Here is an 11,222-nt window from a genome sequence, read left to right as displayed (position 1 = left end):
TTATTAACTCTAATGATAGGGGTTGACGTTAAACATATTTAGTTAATTTTTTTGGTTATGTTTAATTGTGGCTATTTAGCACTTCTACTCTTCAAGATATGAACGCCTAGAATGACACTGTGTATGGGGTAGAAAACGTTATATGCTCGTCGGTGCTTTGTGATGTTTCTTCCCAATTACCCGCATTTGCATGAACTTCCTCATGTCTACAAATACGAAAAATTCTCACAATTTGGCAATTTCCGAACAAAGTTAATAAAAGCCATAAAAACAAAAAAAATCATCACTCTGTATATCCATTCATTGCTCAGGCCGTTTTTGGCTAAATGCATTATTATACATATATGCAAAGCTCTCAGTTGTCCAAATACACCCAACGTATAGAGGTAGGTATCTCTAATCCAATTTTGCATAATTCTATTTTGCCATGATTCAGTGGATTCTAATTAAGACACCAAATGGCACTTAGCCAACCACACACAACACCTCACCACCAGAAAGGTGCAGATTTATTTGAATTTGTACAAACGTTGGCACAACAATTAATAAATGAATAAAAATATGCTGCCTATTCACCTCTTGGCACTCACAACAGCGAAATATGAATTTACAATCGGCAAAAACTATTTGCGACTGCGAATGAACAGCGATTTTTGTGACAGCTCTCTGACAGTATTTTGAACTTTAATTGGGGGGCTTAGGAGATTTTCCTTATTTGAAATTCGAACCTCATCAATTTTAAAATATTCGTATAAAAACTGTCGAACACCCCCGTCATCAGAACAGAACAGTAGCATACATTCCCTCACGCACATAGCAGAGTAAAATCTAAGTCTTAACTTAGAACGAAACCAAAGAATGCGTGCTTTTTTAGTCCTGTGCTTAGTGGCCGTGGCAAGTGCCGATAAATTGGGCTACAACTACCAGCCAGTGGCTCATTCGGATTCTGGATTATCGTTTGCCCCTGGCAGTGATGCTTCGCATGGCGGTGGTGGTGTTGCTTCTCACGGCAGTGTTGGCGCTCCCTCTCTAAACAGTGCTCCTTCATATGACTCCGGCCGTAACTCGTACGATTCTGGCATCAGCTCATATGATGCCCAAGGTTCGAATGGTTCACCCTCCCTTGGAGCCCAAGGCGAACTTCAAAAGGAATTCATTACTTTCTCTGCCGACGAAGAAGAGTTCAATGATCCCGAAGCCACCAATCAATTCGCTAATGCTGTCAAGCAAGGTTTACGCGTTGTTTTTATCAAGGGTCCCGACAACAACGGTCTCGAAGATGCTGCCTTGGCTTTGGCCAAACAGGCTGCCAATCAACAGACTGCCATCTATGTCCTTAACAAGCAAACTGATCTTTCCGATTTGGCCAACAAATTGAATGCCGTCAGTGATAACAGCAACAACAAGCCCGAAGTTCACTTTGTCAAATATCGCAGCGCCGAAGATGCCGACAATGCCCAAAGAGCTATCCAGGGTCAATATGATGCTTTGGGAGGTCAATCGCAAAATATCAATGGCGGTGTTGCCCCCGTACTAAACTTTGCCTCCCAGGCTCCACTTGCTGCTCGCTCGGCTTCTGCTCCTGGTGCAAGCTACCTGCCCTCATCTGTTTTCCGTCGTTTCCGTGCGTAAGGAATTTTATCACAGAATAATGTTATGTTGTTGTTATTTATGAACCATAGGCTAATAAAATTGTTGACTATTTCTTAAAGTAGCATTTATTAATCGGTGGGTTTTAAAAAATGGGTCATATTGGTCCATGTTTTGATACTGCTTCTATACACACCAATATCCCGATTTGACTTTTTGATCCTCCAGAGGGCGCAATTATTATCCGATTTGGCGGAAAATTTGTACTGTGACGTGACACAGAAATGAATAGAAGTCCAGCACAACTCACTGTGCCAAATTTAATGGAAATCGTACGAAAAATTGCCAATTATTGCCTCAAGACTTTATCGGTCTATATAGCGCCTATATATAAAACTAAAATTCGATTTTATGAGATCAGAAGATCAGGTTTGTATACAAAGAATACCAAAACATCAAAATTTTTTTAAATATGATTTTGTACCCAAGATATCTGCAAAATTATAAATACCCAACTTTTGGGTATAAAGACTCTCTACTCAACAACAACATGTTCGTTATAGTCCACCTTCAGTGTCTCGCTCTTCAGCAGTCTTGAAATACAACCTCATGTAAGTTCAGTGCTCATGAGTTCAGTAAAAACAGTCACCAATGAATGGTTTTGTGCAGGACTTTGTTGCCCATATATCTATCCATTTTTCATATGAAAATTTCCGTACGCATTCCACGAAGTGTAGTGCAGAAACCTTACTATAGTCAGGTATAAGATTTTCCACCACTGTTGCGCGTTAGCATCGAAGTCGAATTGGGAGGTCAGTTGATATGGGAGCTATATCTAAATCTGAGCCGATATGGCCCATTTGCAATCCCCAACAACCTACATCAATAATAAGTATCTGGTTCACTTTTATTTTTGAGTGGTGCATTTGAGGTAAGGGGAAGGTTCCGCCCCTTTTCAACAACAACAAATTACATAGTCTATTGCTCCTTCCAGGCCGTATTCGTAATCTACTTCCAAATACTTTTCATTTGAGTCCCATATTCTCATTATCGTCCAATAATGCTATTAGATTTTAATACTTAATTCAAATTTGTATACCCTCCATCATAGGATGGGAGTATACTAATTTCGTCATTCTGTTGATAACTCCTCGAAATATTCGTCTAAGACCCGATAAAGTATATATATTCTTGATCGACATGACATTTTAGGTCGAACTAGGCATGTCCGTCCGTCTGTCCGCCTGTATTTCGAAAGCACGCTAACTTCCGAAGGAATAAAGATAGCCACTTGGAATTTTGCACAAATACTTCCTATTAATGTAGGTCGGTTGAGATTGTAAATGGGCTATATCGGTCCACGTTTTGATATAGCTACCATATAAACCGATCTGGGGTCTTGACTTCTTGAGCCGCTAGAGGGCACAATTCTTATCCGATTTGGCTGAAATTTGACCTCCTACAACTGTGCTGAGTATGGTTGAAATCTGTCTATAACCTGATATAGCTTCCATATAAACCGATCTGGGGTCTTGACTTCTTGAGCCTTTACTGGGAGCAATTCCTATCCGATTTGGCTGAAATATTGCATGACGTATTTTGTTATGACTTCCAACAACTGTATTAAGAATGGTTCAAATCGGTCCATAACTTGATAGAGCTGCCATATAAACCGATCTGGGGTCTTGACTTCTTCGATTTTTCGATTTAGCTGATTTGCATAAGGTGTTTTGTTATAACTTTCAACAACTGTACGAAGAATAGTTAAAATCGGTCCATAACCTGATAGAGCTGCCATATAAACCGATATGGGATCTGACTTCTTGAGCCTCTAGAGGGCGCAAGTATTATCGGATTTGTCTGAAATTTTGTGCAACCGCTTCTCTCATGACCTTTAACATACGTGTCGAATATGGCATGAATCGGTTTATAGCCTAATATAGCTCCTCTATAAACCGATCTCCCTATTTTACTTCTTCAGTGCGTAATTCTTACTAGATTTGGCTGAAATTTTACACAATGACTTCTACTGTGGTCTCCAATATTCAGTTCAATTATGGTCCGGAATGAACCATAACTTGATATTGTTCCAATAACATAGAAATTCTTTTCTTTAATTCTTTGTTTGCCTAAAAAGAGATACCGTGGCAAGAGCTCGACAAATGCGATCCATGATGGAGGGCATATAAGTTCGGCACGGCCAAACTTAGCACGCTTTTACTTGTTGATTTCAAATTCGTATTCTACTTCCGAACACCTTCCATTTAAGTTCCATACTGTCCCAATAGATTCAGTTTAATTTTTGGGTGGACCTTTTGTTATAAGGGTCCAAATAAGAGTCCACCCCTTTACATACAAACAAATTATGTAGCCTATTGCTACTTCTAGACTATATACGTAGTCTACTCCTGAGTAACTTTCATTTGAGCCCCATATTCTCATTATCGTCCAATATGCCTAGGTACCCGTACCCAATTTTTATAACCTACACCACCACTGTGGTACAGGATATTATAGATTTGTGCATTTGTTTGCAACGCTAAGAAGGAGAAGAGCTAGACCCATTGATAAGTATACCGATCGTCTGTCCTTCTGTGAGTCCATGTATTATTGTAATCAAAGTGCAGGTCGTATTTGTTGTCCAATTATCACGACATTTTGCACATATCACTTTTTTGGTCCAAGGACGAACGTTATTGATTTTGATAAAAATCGGTTCAGATTTAGATATAGCTCCCGTATATATGTATCGCCCGACTTGCACCTAAATGGCCGTAGTAGCTACAATTTTCAACCGCACAAAACTTGGCACGGGCTGCTTTGTTACTGATCTGAACATATTTGCAAAATTTCATTGAAATCGGTTCAGATTTAGATATAGCTCCCATATATATGTATCGCCCGATTTGCACTTAAATGGCCGTGGTAGCTAAAATTTTTGACCGATCTGCACAAAACATGGCAAGGACTGTTTTATTACTAAATTCAACATATTTGCAAAATTTCATCAAAATCGGTTCAGATTTAGATATAGCTCCCATATATATGTATCGCCCGATTTGCACTTAAATGGCCGTAGAAACAACTAATATCAACCAATCTGCACAAAATTTGGCAGGGATTGTTTTGGTACCGGTTTTAACATATCTGTAAAATTCCATCAAAATCGATTCAGATTAAGAGGCTCCCATATATATGTATCGCCTAATTTGCACTTATATGGCCGTAGTAGGTAGGTTTAGGGTATTATATGGTCGGTGCCCTACTTTTGCCTTTACTTACTGGTTAATACTAAATTCGTATTCTTCTCCCGAATGCCTTTGATTTGAGTCTCATATTGTCCCAGTAGGTACACTTTAATTATTAGGTGGTGTTTTTTTAGTAGGGGAAGTGTCCGCCCCACTTCCGATATCAACAAATTTTATAGCATTTTCCTCTTTCCAGACCAAAGGACCAAAATGTCTAATCCACTTCACGAGTTTTCAGGCGTTAGACAACAGTTCAGATAATTTTACATTTCTACTCCTATCAAATGAAAGAAACTTTTTTTAAGTAAAAACAATTTATTGCACTAAATAACTAATAACAAATTTGTGAAATACTATTTTTCTCTCACTTAAACTTACGAACGGTATCGACGGAAAATGGAAGCAGGCAAATAGCTAGAAGGAGGAGCAGTAGTGGAAGCGGCAGTTGGCACAGAAGCTTGAGAGGCAAAGTTGATAACAGGTGCTACACCGCCATCGACGCTTTGGGATTTACCTGCCAAGGTGTCATATTGACCTTGAATGGCTTTTTGGGCATTATCGGCATCCTCAGCAGTGCGGTATTTGACAAAATGAACTTCGGGCTTATTGTTGCCATTACTGCTGACAGCATTCAATTTGTTGGCCAATTCGGCGAGATCCACTTGTTTGTTGAGCACATAGATGGCAGTCTCTTGGTTAGAGGCTTGTTTGGCCAAAGCCAAGGCAGCATCTTCCAAACCGTTGCTCTCGGGGCCCTTGATGAATACAACTCGTAGACTTTGCTTTAGATTACTGGCAATTTGTTCATCGGCATTGGGTTCATTGAAATCTTCATCGTTGGCAGAGAAGGTGAAGAATTCCTTTTGGAAATCACCATCAACATCATCTAAATTTGAGCCAGAATCTTTGAGGCCAGAGCTAGTGTCGAGCGAACCAAAACCATTGCCGAAAGAGGGAGCTTGACCAGAGGCACCCAAACTGCTGGCACCGCCAAGAGATCCTTGTAGAGAACCACCAGCACCAGGAGCAAACGATAATCCAGAATTCGAATGACCCACTGGTTGGTAGTTATAGCCCAATTGGTCGGCACATGCAACAGCCACAAAATACAGAAAAATAAAGGCACGCATTTTAAAACTTTGATTTGTTTTCCAAATTTTAGTTTTCGATTGGAAGAATGTTTGCTGCTGTATGATCTCTTCCGAGCTACTCAACTCTTTTATATATTAAAGAGGATTATTTTTTATTTTATCAAATTAAAGTAAAAATTTCCGACGCTTACGAGGGGATTAAAATTTTAATAGCGTTATGCCTTATTAAGTTCATATGCACGTAGATATGCCCTCATCATTGGTTGATGCGTTTTGTTGATTCATAATTCTGTGCTCACACAAGCGACTACTTTTCATTCGCATAATGGCTGTTACTATGTCACATAAGTTACAAGAATAAAATGATGTGGAATTAACTAAACAACATATTAATGTTTTTAATAGATCTACCAAGAAACCGCCTCTTAATGTCATATTGGTATGTGAAAACCACTTAGTGGAATCCCGATGGAATTTTGGCTTTGTAGAAGCAATCTTACGTAGAAGGCTAAAACTTAAGGCATTATTGCTGTTGATCCAAACCATAATCATGTTAAATGGGGGAACTGATATTGTATAAGACTTGGATGGGGTCCAATTTAATTTGTTGGTCAAACAAGGGCTTTGACTTAATAAAATAAAGCTAATGTCTTTATAAAAGCCCCAAACTTTTACCCTGCTCCCTGCTCATTCCATTTTATACCAAAGACAATAGATGGAAAAGAAAAGGACAATCACTAGCCTGTTTATTGGCTAAGCTATTTATTGAAGAAGTGCTAGAAGTAACAAGTAAAAGCGTGCTATGTTCGGACGTGCTGAATCTTATATACCCTCCACCGTGGATCGCATTTGTCGAGTTCTTTTCCCGGCATCTCTTCTTAGGCAAAAAAAGGATAAAAGAAAAGATTTGCTCTGCTATTAGAGCGATACCAAGATATGGTCCGGTTCGGACCACAATTAAATTATATGTTGGAGACCTGTGTAAAATGTCAGCCAATTCGAATAAGAATTGCGCCCTTTTGGGGGCTCAAGAAGTAAAATAGAGAGATCGATTCAAAAATCAACAACTTTTTATCTGTTGATCTGAGCGCATTTTTGTAGACAAGGACATAGGCTTTTATGATGGTATTGTTCCTGAAAGCTTATGTCCTCTTCTACAGATAAGTAGAACATTTTTTACCGCTCAAAGGAACAGGTAAAACATTGTGGACTTGCTTCCAATTTTTTCCCCAGATTGACCCACTGTGCGACGTTCGACTGATCTGTGGAGGTTTCTGATAAAGCCTCTTAGTTTAGATATTGAGCAGAATACCGATATCTCAAGGCTACCGTTTTTCTAGGCCACTAGTGCATGCTTGCAAATCCAATAACGATAAGCCATCCCTTACTTAGGCTGGAGAAATAGTAGCTGGCCAGGCTAAACCAATCACCACATATTTATACCCACCACCGAAGGATGAGGGTATATTCATTCTGTCATTCCGTTTGCAACAAATCGAAATGTCCATTTCCGATCTTATAAAGTATATATATTCTTGATCATCGTGAAAATCTAAGACGATCTAGCCATGCCCGTCGGTTTGTCTATTGAAATCACGCTAAAGTCTTCAAAAATTGAGATATTAAACTGAAACTTTGCACAGATTCCTTTTTTTATGTCTTTTTTTTTTTTTGTCGGACTATATTTTGATATAGCCCCCATAAAGACCGATAAGCCGATTTAGGGTCTTAGGCCAATAAAAGCCACATTTATTATCCGATTTTGCTGAAATTTGGGACAGTGAATTCTGTTAGGCCACTCGGCATGTTTCTTGAATTTGGCTCAGATAGGTTCAGATTTGGATATAGCTGCCATATAGACCGATTTCTCGATTTCAGGTTTTGAGCCCATAAAAGGCGCATTTATTGTCCGATTTCGCCTAAATTTGGGACAATGAAATGTGTTAGGCCCTTCAATATCCTTCTTCAATTTGGCTCAGATCGGTTCAGATTTGCATATAGCTGCCATATAGACCGATCTCTCGATTTAAGGGTTTCAACCCATAAAAGGCGCATTTCTTGTCCGATATCGCCGAAATTTGGGACTGTGAGTTTTGTTAAGCCCCTCGACATCCTTCTGCAATATGGCCCATATCAGACCAGATTTGAATACAGCTGCCATATAGACCGATCTCTCGATTTAAGGTCTTGGGCCCATAAAAAGCTCATTTATTGTCCGATTTCGCCGAAATTTGGGACCGTGAGTTTCGTTAGGCTCTTCGACAACTTTCTGCAATTTAGCCCAGATTGGTCGAAATTTGCAGATAGCTGCCATATAAACCGACCGATCTCTCGATTTAAGGTTTTGGGCCCATAAAAGGTGCATTTAATGTCCGTTGTCGCCGAAATTTGGCACAATGAGTTGTGTTAGGTCCTTCGACATCTCTCTTTAATTTAACTTAGGTCAGTTCAGATTTGGATATAGCTGCCGTAGAGAGGGATCTCTCGATTTAAAGTCTTAGCCCATTGAACGCAAATTTATAATCCGATTTCGCTGAAATTTGTCACAGTGACTTATGTTAGGCTATTCCACAACCGCTTCGTATATGGTTCAGATCGGTCTATATTTGGATAAGGCTAAAAAAATACCAATATTGTGTTCAACAAAATTGAACAATCACATTACCACTCAATATTTTATTCGAATTTGGTCCAAATCGCCCCATATTTCGATGTCCCTGCTATGGGATGCATATTTCATCGGATTATGCATATTTCATCGGATTATGACGAAAGGTGATTTACATATATACCTGAGGTGGTGGGCGTTCAAAGTTGGGCCTGGCCGAACTTAACGCCTTTTTACTTGTTTATCTTGGCAATCACACAATCGCATTGCATTTCCAAGAGAACTAAGGCTAACAATATCTCTGTGGATCCAAGATCCATAGCTTACTTACCCAAAAATGTATCTGGGTGATTTCTTGTATCGGGGTCTATTGAAACTATTTTTTACCCACCAAGGAAACAGGTATAGCTACGCACTTAAAAAGGTTCTTGCAATTTAGTCAAATCTAGGAGTATATCACTGTGGTACAATTTTAAGGTCAATATCGTAGTAGTTGGAAATTTCAAGTTGGGATATGACATTAGGTCAAAAGAGCCAAAACCCCAAGGTGGATAAAGTTCTCAAGCAAAGCCAATCTTAACCGAAGACGAAGAGTCCAATTATTTTGCAATACATCCGAGATATGTCAGAGACGGGTGGTACGATTTATACGAATTTTTATTTATTCGCTCCATTGTAAGCCCAAATCACAAAACAGATATTTCAGTTAGGTAAGGTTAAAAAGAGTGTGCGGATGTTAAATCATCTCATGCCACTATGGACATAGACCTTAGCCAGTAATCCGCTTGTTACGTGCTCTAAATACTAAAAATCTTAGTTAGGAATTCTGTGCTACTTACAAAATCTCTAATTATTTTCCATACCACGCCCCTAAGTTGGTTAACGTGTCTCCACCAAAGTGCTGATGGCTGCTAGACGCTAAAACCGGGTAATGTTCCAAAGTCTCATCATCTTCCCCACATGCCCTACACATTCTATTACTTGCAGCACCTATTTGCATAAGTGAGCTTATAGTTCTATGTGTCCCGTAATGATACCGAAAGCCATAATCACTTCCTTTTTTCCTTTCAGGTATAGAATCGTCTTATCACTATCCGGATCGTGAGCAGATATCATTTACATCATCCTACTAACCATATCGCTGTTCCGCGTTCGTAGCCCACGCCCTCAATGGGGATGCGTCAAACCCAAGGCCTTCGGGTTAACCAAGTTTATTGAGCGCATTCATTGGCAAATCGTCCGCACTTTCATTCCCACTTCCCCCGCTATGGCCCGGAACCCAAACGATGCGGATCGTTTTATCTTCAGAGAAGGTGTTGAGCTCCTTCTTACATTCCAAAACTGTTCGTGACCTTATCGACCTGGTTGTTATTGCCCTGATGGACAGTTTACTGTCCATAAAGATGTTTACACTCAAAGCTCTCGCGTTAGGATCACACCACCTCATATCATGTGACACTTCCAATTCAGTTTACTATCCAAGATCACTCATAAGTATTTACCCTTGTCAGATACCGAAATCGTACCACCAGATAGAGGAAGTGTACCACCAGATAGAGGAAGTGTGGTACATCCATGATGTCCAGTTTAATGTCCGTAAAGATGTTTACACTCGAAGTTGTCGCGTTAGGACCACACCACCTCACACCATGTGACACTTACAAAGCAGTAGACCTCTTCAAGTCTATATTAGGCACATAGTTTTGGAATGCTCATAGCCCCCTCTTTGTGACCATTTTTCATTCGTTGTGCTTCGGGGCTGGTCTTGAAAACTTAGCTTATATGTCGCTAGAGGCATACTCACAGATTCCAGTATCCCTGGAATGCGTAGGGTAGATCCTAGTCTCGCAAGCTCATTCGCTTTACAATTCCCTGGGATATATCTGTGGCCCGGCACCCAGAACAAGTGAATTTTGAACTGTTCAGCTATCTCGTTGAGAGATCCGCAAGAGTCGAGGGCGGTTTTTGTGTTCAGTAATACGTTCTCCAGGGATTTAATGGCTGCCTGGCTGTCTGAGAAGATATTTATGCCAATCGTCGTAATTACATTATATAATTGCAAGGATCTCTGCTTGATACACACTTCAGTGGTCGGGTAACCTCTTCGATATGACCAGTTCTAGATCTTTAGAGTACACCTCAAAGCCCACCTGGTCGTTTAGTTTGGAACCATCCGTATAGAAGTTTATGTAACTTCTGTTACCGTAGTTCCAATCGGATCTATCAGGTGGTACAGTAATTTTTATCAAAAAGCTGCTCAGGTAGAGTGTAATCCACACTGCCTGGAATATCGGATATCAATTATAACACAGTGTCCGTGGCCGCCACATGACCAATGAGAAAGCTCCCTTAACATCACGGCAGTGGTCGCTGCAATTTGGGTAGCCACAATGTTCAGAAGATGTACCATTAAATTCAGTGCATTAGATGGTGTCGTTCTCAGTGAGGCTGTGATGCACAAAGAAGCCTTTGGATCCGATTAATTATCCACCAGATACTTAGCACCATATAGCATAATAGGTCTGACAACAGATGTATCTACCCAATGCATGGCTCTAAATCCCCAACTTTTGCCAATGGCTCTCTTACAGGTGTATAGGGCAAGAGTGGCCTTTCTTGCCCTTTCCAAAATGTTGGATTAGAAGTTCAGTTTATTGTCCAGCAAAACACACACAGGTATTTTGC

At 40.0% G+C, this 11,222-nt stretch overlaps 2 protein-coding genes across 2 annotated transcripts; one reads left to right on the top strand and one right to left on the bottom strand.

Annotated features, from left to right (window-relative positions):
* Nucleotides 1–858: 858 nt before the first annotated feature.
* LOC106081816 (uncharacterized) lies at nucleotides 859–1,632 on the top strand. The gene has a single exon (XM_013244030.1). It carries the CDS (start codon nucleotides 859–861, stop codon nucleotides 1,630–1,632), a length of 774 nt encoding a protein of 257 aa, XP_013099484.1.
* A 3,580-nt stretch (nucleotides 1,633–5,212) lies between these two features.
* On the bottom strand, nucleotides 5,213–5,968 carry LOC106081807 (uncharacterized). The gene has a single exon (XM_013244019.2). The coding sequence runs from the start codon at nucleotides 5,966–5,968 to the stop codon at nucleotides 5,213–5,215; it is 756 nt and encodes a 251-aa protein (XP_013099473.2).
* Nucleotides 5,969–11,222: the final 5,254 nt, after the last annotated feature.

The sequence above is a fragment of the Stomoxys calcitrans genome, chromosome 2, assembly GCF_963082655.1.
Source record: "Stomoxys calcitrans chromosome 2, idStoCalc2.1, whole genome shotgun sequence".
Lineage (NCBI taxonomy): Eukaryota > Metazoa > Arthropoda > Insecta > Diptera > Muscidae > Stomoxys > Stomoxys calcitrans.
The sequence above is the reverse complement of the archived record's forward strand: the minus strand, read 5'-3'. Positions and strand labels throughout refer to the sequence as shown.